Source organism: Ictalurus furcatus, chromosome 26, assembly GCF_023375685.1.
Source record: "Ictalurus furcatus strain D&B chromosome 26, Billie_1.0, whole genome shotgun sequence".
NCBI lineage: Eukaryota > Metazoa > Chordata > Actinopteri > Siluriformes > Ictaluridae > Ictalurus > Ictalurus furcatus.
This window is the reverse complement of record NC_071280.1, coordinates 20,134,357-20,152,572: the sequence shown is the minus strand read 5'-3', so window position 1 is coordinate 20,152,572 and position 18,216 is coordinate 20,134,357. Positions and strand designations below refer to the sequence as shown.

Genomic DNA, 18,216 nt, shown 5'->3' with positions numbered 1-18,216 from the left:
AATACAGGTATATAACAGGATGTGTATAAAGAAACATGGTAAAGATACTGAGTTTTGTAAGAGCTATCCTGTAAGAGAAATAATTCACACTTTTATATCATTTCCCACCAAAGCAAGCAGAAACTAAGTACTGGAGTTTAAGTTTACAGTTGAACACTCAGAGTCTATATAGCTTAACCTTCATACCTTACTCAAACTTCGTGTCCTTAACATATACTTTAAGACAAATGCTAAGAAATGAAATAAGAAAAGATTAAGGAGCTGGAAAAATAAGCATGATGTAGCATTTAGCTAGCATGGAGCCTCGAGCTAGAATCTTCGAGAAAATACCATACGGATCATTAACTCAAAGAAACTAACATTTTAATCCCGTACTTATGTTACTCCTCTTAGAAATTAACAACTGCACAGTTAACATCTATTTTAAATGTTTATTCTTGTTGTTAAATCAGCACACTGTCCTGTATAAAGAGGAAAATATTCACACAGGAGAAAGAAGGAGGTTTTCTGCTCCACAGCCTCCATAGCTCTGTGTCTGAGGTAAAGAAGAAACACGTCGCGCGACCCTGCTGTAAGGTTCCCGCGCTCGTGTGTAACCATGACAACACGTCAGGTGGCATGAGCGGGTTTTTTAAATTCTTTTTTAATATATATATTTAGGCAATGTCATTATTCATTTCTTCATTCATTCACTTTCATTAACTGCTTAAATGCTTCCATGGAAACCGCGAGTTTGACTTTTAGCTGTGTGTATGAAAGAGTCGAAAGAGTTTTCCACACATGTACATCAAATTAAAATAACAAAAGTGTATGAATGTTTTATAAAATTGTTGAATTTGTCATGTATGAGGTAGCACTGAAGTATTTTTGCCATTTTGTGTGCTGCTTTGCTTGTTTTTATTTGTTTGTTTGTTTGTGGGAAAAAAAGCAAAATTAGTTAAAAGAATCTCAGCAATCATTAGCAAAAAAAACCCCAAAAAATAATCAGCAAGTTACTGTATAATTGCTAATAAATACAACAGTTCCATGCAGGTTGATACAGGCAACAGAACGTTTAATAGTTAATTTAATAGTTTAGTTTAATAGTTTTAATTTTATTTTGATTTACTGGAAGTGATGTTCAATCAGTTAGTACAAAAAATAAAGACAGGTGACAATGAGCTGGCAAATTCGCCTACACTCCTGTGTCCTGAAGATGCTGGAAAACTTCCCCCAAAAAAGGTTTTACCAGCGTTACCTCTGACTGTTACAGAGCACTGACACTGGAGACTCCTTACACAAAACTTTAGCATATATGTGTGTGTGTATATATATATATATATATAATGTGTGTGTGTGTGTGTGCATTTGATAAGCATTTGTTAAGCACACAGAGGTGTGTCACACAGTTCTAAAATGAGATAAAATGAGAAAAATACACGTAACCTTTCAGCACTCAGGGCAAACACAACATTACACGCTCCACATGCACTCTTTAGCACTCTAATAACATCTCATAGAGGCTGTACTTCCTGAGTGGGCGGAGTCAGTGTGTCAGGTGCAGTTGACTGTGATTTTATTTGCTAACTCACACACAGTCACATAATCTGGCAGGTGAAAAAATCTCACAGGTACAGTCACGCTTTCTCTTTTTTACCATTTCTGTCAGCTTTACTACAGGATATGTTTAACTTTAGTTGATAAACCCTTCAAGGCTCAGGTTTAAGTGTTCCTCAGGTTTGTGTGTTCCTCAGGTTTGTGTGTTCACTGGGATGATGATGTGTATTGAATGATGGATCATGGCTATATTGTTGTCATGCTGTTGCTGTGTTGGCGCCTGTACCTCTGGGTGAAGTTTATTTATGTGTATATTTAATTATGTAGAGGGATGCTTTCTGTGTGTGTGTGTGTGTGTGTGTGTGTGTATTTATATCTATTACACAGTAAAATTACAATATTTAAATAAAAAGTTCTTCCAGTCAATTTAAATGTTCTATATAGAACCCTACGCCAACCCTACAGTGTTCCCTAGGAGACAGTTCCACATAGAACATCTACACCACATAGCACCCTCAAGTATAGGTATAATTTAACTAAACAACAACAACACAGGGACTAAAATTTGTTAATTACGTGGTGTTTGTTGTAGAAAAAAACATATTTGTCTCTATATCTTTATTATTTATCATCTGATTTGATCATTTGATCACTGTGAGGATTATTTCTGAGATTAATATCTAACATTGTTCTTACATTCTTCTTCTTCTTCTTCTTCTTCTTCTTCTTCTTCTTATTATTATTATTAAATTATTATTTGAACTGTAACAGCAATATGTGTGTGTGTGTGTGTGTGTGTGTGTGTGTGTGTGTGTGTGTGTGTGAGTGAGAGAGTGAGATAGAGGTCAGTCAGAATACTTACACAACCAGAAAAACCAGATGTAGATTTCCTTTGTTATTCAGGTGTGTGTGTGTGTGTGTGTGTGTGTGTGTGTGTGTGTGTTTAGAGTCCTTTGTAAGGCTATTTTTTGTGTGTTTGCAGTGTTTTGTGACTAAAGCTCGACACACCCAGGTTGACATTTCACCCTAAAGTGTTCCATTTTCTTCTTGTCTTTGAAATAAACCAGCGAATGGATTCAGACGTTTTATTAAAGCTATGACATCATACATCATCACCGATGTGCTAGAAATTTATGATTTGTTCTTAAATGTGAACACTTCCTTCTTGGTTTATGAGATGGTGATATTTGTTTCTGTAGGCTCCAGAAGTTATCTCGCGTTTGTGATTTTCATTCCTGTAATAATCCTTTTTATGTTCTTCACATTTAAAGAGAGGAGAGGTTTCGGTGAAAGTGTCCTCAAATGTAGTTGATCAACCAAAACTTAAATGTTTTGCGCTGGAGCTGTAAGGCTGATTTAGTCCAACCTAAAATCCTTTCTGTAAATACACACCCAAATCTTCACCATCTTACATCAGACACCATGCGTAAAATCTGATCTCATTTTCACATAAATGATTGTGGATTAAATCTGTATTATATTTAATCCCACATTGCTGCTGAGTTCTGGACTGTGATTGGGTCAGAAGGTGGTGATTAGTTCTCTATAACAGCAGCTCTGACAGTAGCGCAGGTTTATATTAACGCACTCGTTCTTTATTAATACGTTATCGTTTCTATAGTAACCGCTCGTTCACAGGGACGTGTACAGCGGACGGATTAAAAAACATGTAATCATTACTATGGTGAAGTTTTCTGTAAGGAGATGTTTATTTAACATTTATAGAAGGAGTCTCCAGTGTCAGTGCTTTGTAGCATTATGGACACCATTATGGACATCAGTAGGACATGCAGGTGTAAGTGGGTAAATAATTAAAGGTTTTTGGAAGCTTCATGTAAAGAATGACCAATTTACCCATGAACTTTTTTTAATGATTATTTTGATATTTTGAATTTGAAGCTCTTCTCATTTGTCCTCTTTTCTGGTATTTTAGAATAATAATGAAGACATTAACACAATGAAATTACACAAATCCAAATTATATCTTTAAAAAAAATTCCTAACAGTGTTCCTGATGAAGCACTGCACACGTTCGGCTTCTTCTCACCTTCATCTTCAGGAGCTTCACCCAGGAGACTTTCTTTAAGTTCCCAAATAAACTGAGCCCCTCACTGCTTCTCCTCAGCTCTGTGTTTTACACTGACTTTCATTTTACACAGGAAGGACTTGTTCATTGCATTTTAATGCGTTTAAATATAATCTGCATTAAGTTTATGTTATGTAATGTGTGAAATATATAATGTGTGCATTATATGCAAACCTTTATCAAAATGTCTTTAGGGGAAAAAGGTATGTCCACACCAGAGTGGTAGTGTCCATCAGCTGTGTTTATTGAGATGGTGTACATTTCTGCTCGTTCCTGTCCGCTCTGACTCTCAGTAATGTTGATTACAATTTACTTCAGCAGATACATTTTGTAAAATTAAGGATAAAAGTATGTTTGGGGTTTTTCTTCTCTATCAGATCTACAGTATACTTCTTTTTATTCTCTGCTCGGAATACGTTATGAACAGAACATTGCGTAACATCGGTTGTTTTATTTGTTGGTTGTGAGCGAGTCAGTACACATCCATTCATGTGGTGTTGAAGAAGTGTGTGAGGTCGTGGCGTTAAGCTCTGATGATGTCCGAGGCTGAAATCCAGCCCAACATCTTTGACTCTTGACCAACAGATGTCTCCCTGCGTGTAGTCACACAGTCTTTGATGAAAAATCTCTGTATTCTCTGTAATCCTGTTTATCCTCGCTCTACTCTCTACACCGCCTCACTTCATTCATTTAAACCTCAACAAGCACATGACAAATAACTGAAACCACCGCACAATAGAACAAAGAGAGAAATTACACAATCCAGCCACTTATCAGACCAAACTCCTTTACTCTACATATAAAAGGTTAAAACTCCCTCTTATAATGTCTGTGTTTCGGAGTTGGAGTTTTAATAGCAGTTTAACTTGTGCTTTAAAACAGCAATACATTTTTAATGAGAGAATTAAGGAAAGATTAAACAATAATAAGCACACGTACAAACTCTCATACACTTTCTCCAAACTACATAATTAATCTCATTTTAGCTGGGATAGTATTTATAAATCTATGTTCACAGTGGAACTAATGTGGAATAGTCCTCTCCAAAAGTATTGGGACAGCAATGCCAGTTCTGTTGTTTGTGCTGTACACCAAAGACACCAAAGGGTTTGAGACCAAAAGATGGAGATAAGACGATAGATCAGAATTTCAGCTTTTATTTCCTGGTGTTTAAATCCATATGTGTTACACACCTTATAACATGGCACCTTTTGTATCAGACCGCCCAATTTTAGGTGAGCAAAAGTATAGGAACAGATACAGAAACAGTCTTGCTTTTCAAGTGAATGAAAGTAAATAACACATTAACTAAAGCTCTACAGGTGTTCCTAATAAAGTGGGCAGTGAGTGTATATACTGCTAAAATTTTAGTAACAGGGGAAAAAGGCATTGTACAGGTAACCAATTCTTACAGAGAATCAAAATACACCTTTAGATGGACATTAAGTTTTAAGTGTACTCTACATCCTCTCGGTGCGTATCATTACGTCCTAGTAATAGAATTCTATAACACTGTTTTCATAACAATATACATCACATTATACAGAAAAAAAGGTGTGGACATTCCAGACTGAAAAAAAAGCATGCTGTACACAACACACAGCAAACCTGTCTTTTTCCTTTCCAAAGGCAACTAAGAACAGCAGAAGAAAAGTTCCTCTGAACACGGGGCTATAATATTAACATTAATACATTTATTACACACATTTAAACATCTGAACCTTTTACGTTTAAAATGGTATCCAACAGAAACATGCGACAAGTATAAGCAGAAAGACACTTCCTGATTGGTCAGTAGAAGTTAAAACAGTGGATCAGCATCACAAGTTCACGCAGACAACACCCAGGTTTTTCTGACATTCCAAATAATGATCACGAGATCACTCACAAACATCAACAAGCTCCATCACTAAACCACATCTTCAACTAACCCTAACATAAACTCTGATACTTGTTGTTTAATTGTCGTTTGTAAATCCGTATCTTCTCTGTTGTGCGCTGATGATTCTCTGACTCTTTATTCGTTTATCAGTTCTCCTTGATCTTCTTCTCACCATGCGGGAACGACACTTCTTCCTGCTCCTGTTCTCAGGAGTGCTGAGCTTCGGTATGTCGAGATCCTTCCTTTTTCCCACACAGTACACAGACTATTTAATCATTAATATTTATTTTAAGATGCATTAACTGCACACATTAGCAGTAACACTTAGACCTAGTAAAGCAAACACTACAACAACAACACAAAACAAACGGGTGTAGGACTTTTTTCAGCTTTTTGGTTATTGTAATGTCTGCATGGGAAATATATTCCATAGCTAAGAAAAGTTTAGTGTGAATGTAAAATAAATATAACTCCACTCAGGGTGGAACTGCTGATTCATTATTAAAAAGCTTTCATGAAAACCAGCAGCAACTCTTAAAACTATTGTAATCATTTCTTAAAATTTTAACAGTCAGAAGAGAAGGTCTTACAATTTTAGAAATGATTAAATAAACTTGTGACCAGCCACCAAAGGCAGCGTGGCTCCACAGTCAAGAACAATCCAACTGCACCAGCACATTGTTACACTCTGAGGGTAACTCCTGAGGTGTCAGGGTTAAATCTGTGTGTGAACACACTGACTGTTCTGTAAAATCACCAACATCTCAATCCTTTAGATCAGTGCTCACCAACACTCTTCTTTCAGATCTACTTTCCTGCAGGTTTCCTCTCCAACCAAAATCTAACACATATGTTTTAGTTGATCAAGAACTTCGTAAAGCAGTGATTAGATGGTCAGGTGGGCTCCATCATAGTTGGAGTTAAAGTCTTGAGGAAGGTAGGTCTCCAGGAACAGGGTTGGTGACCACTGCTTTAGAAGAACTGACACTGACCACAATGCTGAGTTGAATTGCAACCTGGTCAGTTTAAAAGTGGACTAAAATGAACAGGAACTCTCTCGAGACCCTTGTGGAACCCTCACCTGACAGGGCTGACACTCTTATTAAAGCAAGAGGAGGATTATAAGTATTGTAAACGTGGGCAGGAGGAGAAGGACACAGAGGTTTATCATGAATGTCCTGTTCCTGATCTAGCACTAATGTCTGTTTTTCTCTGTTTGATTCATGTTTGTTGTAGGAACCTTATGTACAGCACTGAATGAGTAAGTACAATTTCTAAGCTTGATTCTAAACAGAAAATCTATCATGATGAACAGGAAAAAAAGACCGTTCCAAAATGTCCGCTATCCACTATGACTGGAAAAAAATGTGAACTTACTGTAACCTGAACAAGAGCAGTGATGAAAAATCTGGGCGAGTCTTACTATTTGTTTTGTCTCTCTCTCTCTCTCTTTCACTGATGTGGTAAATTTCCATCGTGGAACCTGCAGAACCAGCCTTACACAACAGGACTGTATTGCTGTAAGTCCTCTTTAAATACCTACACACAACCTCACACACACACCCCTTTTGTGCACTGACAGGTACACAGTATTAAATGTCCAGTTGATCTGCTTGTAATCTTCACATCCAGGATGGTAATAAAGTGTTTACTTATAAAGAGTATGAGGGAAGTCATGTCATTGTTTTATTTAATGTAAAATTAAGGCGTATTTTAGATGTAAAGTTAGCACAAGCAGTGTGAAGGCGGTACAGCGCTGCAGAGGGAAGCATTACTGCCTCACAGCTCCAGGTTCCATCCTGAGATCGGGTTACTGTCTATGTGGAGTTTCACATGTTCTCCTGGTGTTCATGAGGGGTTCCTCCCACCTCCCAAAAACATGCAGGTAGGAGGATCGGCTACACTTACTTACCCCGAGATATAAATGTGCACGCATGCTGCCCTGGACTGGCATTCCATCCGAGGGTGTTAATGCCTCACCTCCAGTGTTCCTGGGACAGACTCTGGATCCATCACGACCTTGACACGGATTTACAGAAGATAAATGAATGAATGAGATAGCTAGATAACACTACTAACTAACACTCAGATGCTGATGGTCTTGTTTGTTGTGTGTGTGTCTGTGTGTGTGTGTTCAGACTGATGACTCCACCTCAGACTTCCTGATGTGTGTGGGTGTCCCATCAGACCCTGGGGCAGTAGAGCAGCAGATCCTCAACCTGAAGGGCCTGATTGATGATCTGCTTGATGTCTTCGTGTTTATGGTGAGAGAGTCAGGAATTGGCCTGGAGAATTAAAGATTGGTGAATATTTCTGCTCTTCTTTTTCTCTCCTAAATATTCCTCTCTCCCTGTCAGAACTCGGGATTGAATGGTGTCCCGTTGCTGAACGTGTCTGCAGAATGGAGCATCAACTCCACAGGTCTGCTGCAAAATGATGACATCATCCGGGCGTGGCTGCAGATTAGGCTGTCTCCACTGCTCTCCTCCATCTCTCAGAACTTCCTCACCTGCCTCGGCTACAACAACTTCAGCTGCCAGACTTACCAGACTGTGTATATAAACACACCATAAATACACACACACACACCCCAAATTGTCTGTTAGTCATATTTGTGAGTGGAAATCCACCATGATGATGGTAATGCTTGTGTGTGTGTGTGTTTGTGTGTGTGTGTGTGTGTGTGCGTGCTGTAGGGTGCAGGAGCTGAGTCAGCAGTTCTCCAGTTTAGATAGTCAGCGGCAGCAGTGGATCTACTCGTACTTCATGCAGCCCTTCCTGTCCAGAAGCTCACCGGCAGGTAAACACAGCAGGAGAGGCTTCAGTAATGAATACACGACTTCTATGTTTGAGTGTAAAATTAACTGTAGCATTTCCAAGGACTAGATGAGCAAATTGAGCCACACCCTTACCCAGAGGACTAGGTAATGGAACTCATATGTCCACCTCTGATATTGCTGCATTATATTCTATTTGGAGTTATGAAATAAGTGAAGCCTGCAAGAAAGACCATGCCTGAACCTCCACCTTAACATCCTCCATCCCTGTCCACCCACCATCTTGAGATCCTACCCATGAGTCTTTAATGGGGGGTAGAATGAGAAGCTGGCCAGAACTCCAGACCCTGTTCTCAGAGTTCTCCATACTACAGTATCATTTTTAGCCAATGGTGGGAACTGTATTATGTATATATCAGTAGACTACATTGTGTTTGTGTGTGTTAGGTTGTGTGCTCCCTGGTGACTCCACTGAGGACTGGCTCACAAAGAACTTTGGTTCCTTCTCAATTCTGGCCCAACTCCAAGACTTCAGCTCTGTCAATGCACTCTTCAATGGGGTACTCAATGTTAAAATTAATCTGCATTTCTATCCTAAGCATTTTCTGGTTTATACGAGACATACCGTTGGACAGGGAGTTATGTAAATGCAGCCGAGTGGCCAATCTCCAGGACTAATCACGCATTAGAGACACACAGAACATCCACCAATCTTCGATGTCCTTCCAACGAATAAGGGCGTACACTACAGTATGTTTAGTCCAATTTGATGGCCCTTTCCAACATTCTCCCTCATGAATGTCGACGTTTCAACACATCCTACACACAACATCAAAACTCATCATCTGTCCATCCCATTCTTCATGTTCTAATGACCTGTCTTAGGTGTTTCATATTCTTTAGCTGAGCTTGATATATGTCCTTCCAGACGACTAGATATATAAAATGCTGTGTTTTTCATATTTTAAATGTTCATATCATTCCCATTTTCAAGCTGAAAGTTCTGCTCAAATGGTTTTCTCTTGCTGTCTCCATACAGCTGGATGTACTGCACTTGTTGAGTCCAGTGCAGAAAGCACATATCATGCTGTATCCTGAGACAGTCGGTCTGAACAACGAATCCCTCAGTGTGGTTCTGGGCAGCCTGATGACTTCACTAACACCCTCTGGAGGAGATGTGAACATGTCCAGTGATACCATGTGGAATGCAGGATTTCCTGTTATGTACTCATCCACTCCACAAGACCCACTCACACAGGTGAGGCTGGGACTCAGTACTACTCATTAACATGAACATCAGGCTCAAGGCTTGTGATTGTGCAATGGGAACTATAAACATTGGTTCCTGGAGGTTGTAACGTAGTGTATTGTAAATGGTACTAATTGTAACAGGTGTGTTGTGACTGATTCTAGACACATCTGATGGTTCCCTAATGGAATTTTAATGTTATTATAGGAGTCTGATGGTTTGGAGTTGATGTTGACCTTGGGGTAACAGACTGCGGTTTCAGTTTATTTAATAAACTTGTGTGATATTTGAATCTATTATGCCAGAAACAAGAAAACACGGAAATGTTGTGCTAATGGTTATTCCATATTGCATATTCAAATTATAAAAGTTTGAACCAGCACATGAACCAAGAATGAGTGAACTCTCCAAAACCATTCAAAATAGTTAATCCTGATGGGAACATGTTTAATCGAACCCATTAAACCAAATGCTATTAGGTGCTACAGCTATATTTCTAAATTAAGTTGCAGTAAGTTAAGTGAAAACATTTCAGCATAGGTTTGGATGACCATTTTAAAGTCAGTATCAGTTCTTATTCATTCCTCCACTAGTGTGGCCAAGAAGCTTGATTTTGGTCTCATCAGACCACAAACGCATGAGGTTTGGTGTTCATGAGCTGCTTCGTGGCTTTTCCTTTCCCATGCACCCTTTTTTATGATGGTGGTGATTAACAGTTGGTTTTGGGATTAACACTATAATATGACAGGTTGATGTGACTGTGCTTCCTCAGACGGTGAATGACTTCATGACTGCTTTTAGACCTGTTGGGAGTTTTGTCAGAGAATTTGTGTCCCTCACACATCAGGTAAGCTTTTGTTTATACATTTTTATAGCATTTTTATCTAAAGTGACTTACAAGTAAGACAGGTCTATGAGTATCCAATGCAAGTGCTATACAGGTGTGTAAAATTTGGGTGAAATAGTTGTAGGAGATAAGAGAGGAAATGCCAGTGTGATGCCACAATGCTACCGAATACTATATGTACAGTTGAAGATAAATACAGAATATAAAACAGAGAAGAGAAATCATAGTTTAAGTTATCTTGAAATAAGGCTGTTGCATTTAATATGACAATTTCCATTAAACCTTTAATTGCTCTACAGCAAGACCTGAGCAACATGAAGAGTGTGACACTGATTCAGGCGATGCTAAACTGGACATTGGCAGAGCTCGCAGCTCCGTATAAAAACATCAGCGATAATCAGCAGATGGATCAGATGATGTTTGATCCTACAGATGTTAACTCCTGGTTTACGCACGTCGTTGTTCCAGTACTGAACAGATACCTCCCCAGTGACATACCAGATGACCTCACTGCTGTCTTTCATAATGTGTTGTGAGTATTTTCCATGGACGTGGTATAAAATGGTACAATGACAGTGTGATCGATTTGGATCTGACAAAATGTGATTATGAAAATCATTCTTGAAGGAGGAAGAAGAAGAAGAAATATGAAGAGAACATTATGGAATGCAGAAAAATATAAATGTTCAAACGTATTCATCTGTTCTTGTTTGTGTTTGTAGTTATATGGAGAATTCAGTGAACAATACTCTGGACACTTGCAGTGTCACTCTGGATGATGCGTGTGCTGTAAGAAGCAACATACAATCTTTACTTACTTCGAATATTATAATTAAATGATCATATTTATGCAATATAATGATGTTCAATGTTTTGGCGATTGTGCATGATATACCAAGCTAGGATTGTTTGTGTTAACTAAAGTGCTGTAAAAAAAAAAAAAAGTATTTGATTTCTTCTGTTTTTGTGTATATCTCAGATAAAATAAAGGCAATTTGAGTAAACAGTAAATACAGTTTATAAATGATAATGATGTTATTTATTGAAGCAAATAAGTTCTCCAATACTAATTGGGTCTGTGTGAAAATGTATTTGCGCCCGTAGTTACTAATTCCCCAAATCTATGAAAGTGCATTGATAACGGGGTTCAGCTGGACGAGACACAACCAGACCTGATTACTGCAAACCCTGTTCCATCACATCTACACTTACATAGAACTTTCTCAACAGCATGAAGTTGGTTAAAAGTTCTTATCCAGTAACACACTCTGGCAAAGTTGAAAGAGATTCCAGAAATGATGAGGAAGAAGGTGATTGAAGTACATCAGTCTGGGAAGGGTTACAAAGCTATTTCAAAGGTTCTGGGTCTCCAAAGAACCACAGTGAGAGCCGTTACCTCCAAATGGAAAAACTCAGCACAGTGGTGAACCTTCCCAGAAGTGTCCGACCTTCCAAAATTCCTCCAAGAGCACAGCTCCGACTCATCCAGGAAGTCACTAAAGAGCCAAGGACAACATCAAAGGACCTACAGGCCTCTCTTACATCAATAAAGGTCACTGTTCATGACTCCACTATCAGAAAGACACTGGGGGAAAACGGCTCCATGGAAGAGTGGTGAAGTGAAAACCACTGCTAACCCAGAAGAACATTAAGACTCGACTGAATTTCACCAAAACACTCCTTGATGATCCTCAAATCTTTTGGGAGAATGTTCTGTGGACTGATGAGTGGAAAGTGGAACTGTTTGGAAGACGGGGTCCCGTTACATCTGGAGTAAACCAAACACCGAATTCCACAAACAGAACATCATACCTACAGTCAAGCATGGTGGAGGAAGTGTGATGGTGTGGGGATGCTTTACTGCTTCAGGGTCTGGGCAACTTGCAGTAATTGAGGGAAACATGAATTCTGCTCTCTACCAGAAAATCCTAAAGGAGAATGTCCGCTCTTCAGTCTGTAAATTTAAACTCAAGCACAACTGGATTATGCAGCAAGACAATGATCCAAAGCGTAGGAATAAGACCACCTCTGAATGGTTAAAAAAAAAAAATGAGATGCTGTGGCAGGACCTTAAACAGGCAGTTCATGCTCGAAAACCCTCCAGTGTGGCTGCACTAAAGCAGTTCTGAAAAAGAAGAGTGGGCCAGAATTCCACCACAGTGCTGTGAAAGACTGATCTCCAGTTATTGGAAGAGTTTGGTTGCAGTTATTTCTGCTAAAGGTGGCACAACCAGATTTAAAGTTTAAGGGGGCAATTCATTTTTCAAATGGATGATAGGTGTTGGATAACTTTTTGTTGCTTCAATAAATAAAAACTGTATTGTGTGTTTACTCCAGTTGTCTTTGATTTATGTTGTATTTCGTTTGAAGATCTAAAACAATTTAATGTGAGATATACACAAAAACAGAAGAAATCAGGATGGGGCAAATACTTTTCCACAGCACTGTATGTGACATGCTGTTGTGTTGTTCCAGGTGACTAATGTGATGGAGAATGTGGCAAAAATCCTGCAGTGTGCGGAGAGCACTAATCTGATGCTCACAGGGGAAACAGTGAACAGTCTCGTACTGCACCTCTCCAGCAACCTCAACACACTTCTGAACCAGCTTGCCCACACGGTGCGTACACTGTAACTCTACTGACACACCACTGTAACTCTACTGACACACCACTGTGACTCTACTGACACACCACTGTAACTTTACTGACACACCACTGTAACATTACTGATATACCACTATAACACTACTGACACACCACTGTAACACTACTGACACACCACTGTAACATTACTGATATACCACTATAACACTACTGACACACCACTGTAACATTACTGATATACCACTATAACTCTACTGACACACCACTGTAACATTACTGATATACCACTATAACACTACTGACACACCACTGTAACATTACTGATATACCACTATAACACTACTGACACACCACTGTAACATTACTGATATACCACTATAACACTACTGACACACCACTGTAACATTACTGATATACCACTATAACACTACTGACACACCACTGTAACACTACTGACACACCACTGTAACTCTACTGATACACCACTGTAACATTACTGATATACCACTATAACTCTACTGACACACCACTGTAACATTACTGATATACCACTATAACACTACTGACACACCACTGTAACTCTACTGACACACCACTGTAACATTACTGATATACCACTATAACACTACTGACACACCACTGTAACACTACTGACACACCACTGTAATTCTACTGATACACCACTGTAACATTACTGATATACCACTATAACACTACTGACACACCACTGTAACATTACTGATATACCACTATAACTCTACTGACACACCACTGTAACACTACTGACACACCACTGTAACTCTACTGATACACCACTATAACACTACTGACACACCACTGTAACTCTAGTGATACACCACTGAAACTCTACTGACACACCACTGAAACTCTACTGACACACCACTGTAACTCTACTGACACACCACTGAAACTCTACTGACACACCACTGTAACACTACTGTCACACCACTGTAACTCTACTGACACACCACTGAAACTCTACTGACACACCACTGAAACTCTACTGACACACCACTGTAACACTACTGACACACCACTGTAACTCTACTGACACACCACTGAAACTCTACTGACACACCACTGTAACACTACTGTCACACCACTGTAACACTACTGACACACCACTGAAACTCTACTGACACACCACTGTAACACTACTGTCACACCACTGTAACACTACTGACACTCTATTCTAATAACTGACTAAAAGTATGGTTAATGTCCTGCTTTCTTCCAGAATTTTAGTTCAGCAGATTCCCCTTTTAGAAACATTCTAGAACGAATCCATGACCCGGCACACGCTGACCTGATGGACACGGCGTTTGTCACCATGTGGTTTCATATCAAACTCAAGCCTCTCTTACCCAGTCTGATGCCTGAGTACCTGCTCTGCCTCAGTGCCAAACCGTTTAGCTGTCAAACGTTCCAGATACTGTAGGTGAACCTCTTATGTATAAGCTTCATTGCTGGATGATCCTCGGGTCCCTGGGTAATTGATTTAAATTTCCTCCTTCAGTGTGTGGGAGATGAGCAACAACATGTTTCCCACAGCAGAGAACAGAACTCGTATGGTTTATGAGGACTTCATCATCCCGTTCCTGCTCCAGCAGAACTCCACAGGTATTACTGTTCATCCTCTGAGTGCTGTCCAACACATGCTAAATGTGGCACACACACAGAATTAGATTCCAGTACTTGCTATCAGAACTTCCTCAGAATGCAGTAACAGAGCTCTATCTTCTTCAGAGCAAGGTATTTTAAAGTTTAGCACCAGTGCATTTGTATCTAGCAAAGTCTGCGTTTTTATCATCTGCAGATCTGGTTCCACACCCCAGAGTTTAAGGTTAGGGTTGGTATCTCAAAGCCTTAGTCTTTTTCATCTTTAGAGACAGATTAGAGACAGAAGGCCACAGCTGGAATGAAGCCAGACAACATTTTTAGTGTGAGAAGTGGAACTAATTGAGAAATGTTGTTAAATGGTAGCGTGAGTATTCACTCTACCAAATAAAATAATGCTTTTAGGAAACTGTGGCACATGCTTGATCTGATGCCAAGATATGTAATGCACCAAATGACAGCAATTTAAATCTGACTTAATAGGTTAAACTATCACCCATCCAAAAAAAACAGATTTTAAACTGATATAAAATCAAACACAAACTTTTATGTATTTCCTTTTTTGTTTTGCATTTCTGTTCTCATTTATACAATATATATATATATATATATATATATATATATATATATATATATATATATATATAAATTTGAGCGGCACATCTGAGCATGCTCAGTGTGGACATTTGAGACCTGACTCTCATTCCTGAGACTTACTGTAAATATTCTTAACATCCTTAAAAGCTAACACTTACTACTGACATACTTACCACCTTATTTTATGGAGATGAATCTTCTAAAAAGAAGGAAGCCAGAGTCATTAAGTGGCGTAAAAGATTAGAAAAGGTTCAACAACTGGATGATGTAGAACATCCAAAACAAGGTGGTGATGTTCAATCTGACCTGACTCAGTGTCGCCTCCTGCAGGTGCCTGCATGGGAAACAGCAGTTTAGAGTGGATCGTGATGAACCTGGGTGGATTCTCTCAGTTTGCCACTGTGCAGGAGATGTACCTGCTGAATCCTAGGTTTGATGCTGTAAGTACAGTAGATCTTCAGCACTCACGCTCACTTCAGGACAGATATCCTGGTGCTGTCTCTTCTCTTTTCTCAGACATCTCTATTCTTCTGCCTGCTTTTCATCATAACTCTTTTTTAATCATGTCTCACCCAGATGGAGGCTTTCAACGCTCTCACTCTCAACCAAATGGCTGAGATCATCGTTGAAGACCTGCCTCAACTTCCAGATAAAAAGCAGCTCATTGGCATGGTGTTCAGCAACATACTGACATCAGTGACGATGAGACAGCAACTTCCTCAGCTCGTCCTCCTCGTCTCAGAGATGAACACGGTTCAGAATCTTCTGTGTTACTGATTACGAAGCTGCATATTTTAGCTGATATTAGTTGCATACTTAATGCTGGAGATGCAATGTAATGTTAGCGGAGCTAATCGTAGAAGAGTGCTGCATTTACGTCCATATCTAGCTTAGCTAGGTTAATTATGACCAGTTTCTATGTTAACCAGCACGTTCAGAAGAACATGTGATGTTGGTATATGATGAAGTTTCCAACTGGATGATTAATTTATCATAAACTCCTTCACATGCAAATAATAAAATGAGAATATCTATAATATACTGTATCATGCCTGTCGTGTATGAATGTTCTTACAGCAGTCTTCTCTGGTCTTGTTATGCGTTTCAGATGAAAAGTAACTGTATGATCTATCAGGAAATGTAAGTCCACACCTAACACGTGCCCTACAACACAGAGTGAAACAGATCCACAGTATGACGTGGTTTAGGATCAATATTTGGAGTTTTAGTGCGTTAACTTTAACCCGAGTGCATGTGTCTGTGCTCGCAGGTTTTTGTGGCTCCACTTTGCTTCTCTGTCCACAAACCCAGAAACAGAAGCAGTGACCCTGAGCAGCCTCAACAACCTGATAACGGCAACACCAGCAGGTCTGTTACACACTTTTACACCACAGCGCTGCTGAGTTCTGCATTCTGATTGGTCAGAAGGTGTTGATTAATTTTCTATAACAGCGGCTCTGACAGTAGCGCAGGATTATATTAATGTACTTGTTCTAATTAACTTTAGCATTTCTATAGTAACGGCTCATTCACAGGGACGTGTGCAGCTCATGCTCCACTGATAATAAACAGATTTAAAAAATCACTCATATGGTGAAGTTTTCTGTAAGATGTTTATGTAACGTGTACGGAAGTCTCCAGTGTCAGCAACAGTTGTGTGTTGTGTGTTGTGTATTGTGTGTTGCGTGTATTGTTGTGTGTTGTGTGTTGTATATTGTTGTGTATTGTGTGTATTGTTGTGTGTTGTGTGTTGTATATTGTTGTGTATTGTGTGTATTGTTGTGTGTTGTGTGTTGTATATTGTTGTGTATTGTGTGTATTGTGTGTTGTGTGTTGTATATTGTTGTGTATTGTGTGTATTGTTGTGTGTTGTGTGTTGTATATTGTTGTGTATTGTGTGTATTGTTGTGTATTGTGTGTTGTGTATTGTGTGTTGTGTGTTGTATATTGTTGTGTGTTGTGTGTGTTGTGTGTTGTATATTGTTGTGTGTTGTGTATTGTGTGTTGTGTATTGTGTGTTGTGTGTTGTATATTGTTGTGTGTTGTGTGTGTTGTGTGTTGTATATTGTTGTGTGTTGTGTGTTGTGTATTGTGTGTTGTGTATTGTGTGTTGTGTGTTGTATATTGTTGTGTGTTGTGTGTATTGTGTGTTGTATATTGTTGTGTGTTGTATTGTTGTGTATTGTGTGTTGTATATTGTTGTGTGTTGTGTATTGTGTGTTGTGTGTTGTATATTGTTGTGTGTTGTGTGTGTTGTGTGTTGTATATTGTTGTGTGTGTTGTGTGTTGTGTATTGTGTGTTGTGTGTTGTATATTGTTGTGTGTTGTGTGTATTGTGTGTTGTATATTGTTGTGTGTTGTGTGTGTTGTGTATTGTGTGTTGTGTGTTGTATATTGTTGTGTATTGTGTGTTGTATGTTGTGTATTGTTGTGTATTGTGTATGACAGAAACGGTTAGTAAACACCGTTTCTACAGCTTTCAGTCACGTTGTTTCTCACTGAGTCGGTTATTTCACTGTAATAATATTATGTCCTGTGTTTCCTCAGACTGTGTCTCCTACAGGGGCAAGGTGAGAGACTGTGTGTCTTATTTAAGGATCTTTCCCCAATGTTACGACAGCTGTATTACATGCTGTACATTTTATAAACTCATCCTTACCATTTTCATGAATCTCTCCCACAGTGCAGCATCACTCCTGTCAGCGGTCAGTGTTTCCCTCTCTGCTGTTGTTTTAGCACATTTTACAGTTCAGCAAACGCTGGTTTAAATTAGATGAGCAGATCTATTGTCTCCTGCCTTCTCTGAGTATCTCTCTCCCTCTCTCTCTCTCTCCCTCCCTCCCTCTCTCCCTCTCTCTCTCTCTCTCTCTCTCTGCCTCTCCCTCTCTCTCTCTCTCTGCCTCTCCCTCTCTCTCTCTCTCTCCCTCTCCCTCTCTCTCTCTCTCTGCCTCTCCCTCTCTCTCTCTCTCTCTCTCTCCCTCCCTCCCTCTCTCTCTCTC

General features: G+C 39.3%; 1 protein-coding gene across 1 annotated transcript; it reads left to right on the top strand.

Moving 5' to 3' along the window:
- Positions 1-1,539: 1,539 nt before the first annotated feature.
- LOC128602229 (uncharacterized) lies at positions 1,540-14,330 on the top strand. Its single transcript, XM_053615901.1, has 13 exons — positions 1,540-1,610; positions 5,655-5,729; positions 6,741-6,765; positions 6,994-7,024; positions 7,643-7,768; positions 7,862-8,058; positions 8,201-8,304; positions 8,729-8,841; positions 9,321-9,539; positions 10,303-10,377; positions 10,677-11,166; positions 12,853-12,996; positions 14,241-14,330. The coding sequence occupies exons 2-11, from the start codon at positions 5,678-5,680 to the stop codon at positions 10,911-10,913; spliced, it is 1,179 nt and encodes a 392-aa protein (XP_053471876.1). The 5' UTR covers positions 1,540-1,610; positions 5,655-5,677; the 3' UTR covers positions 10,914-11,166; positions 12,853-12,996; positions 14,241-14,330.
- The last annotated feature ends 3,886 nt before the right edge of the window (positions 14,331-18,216 follow it).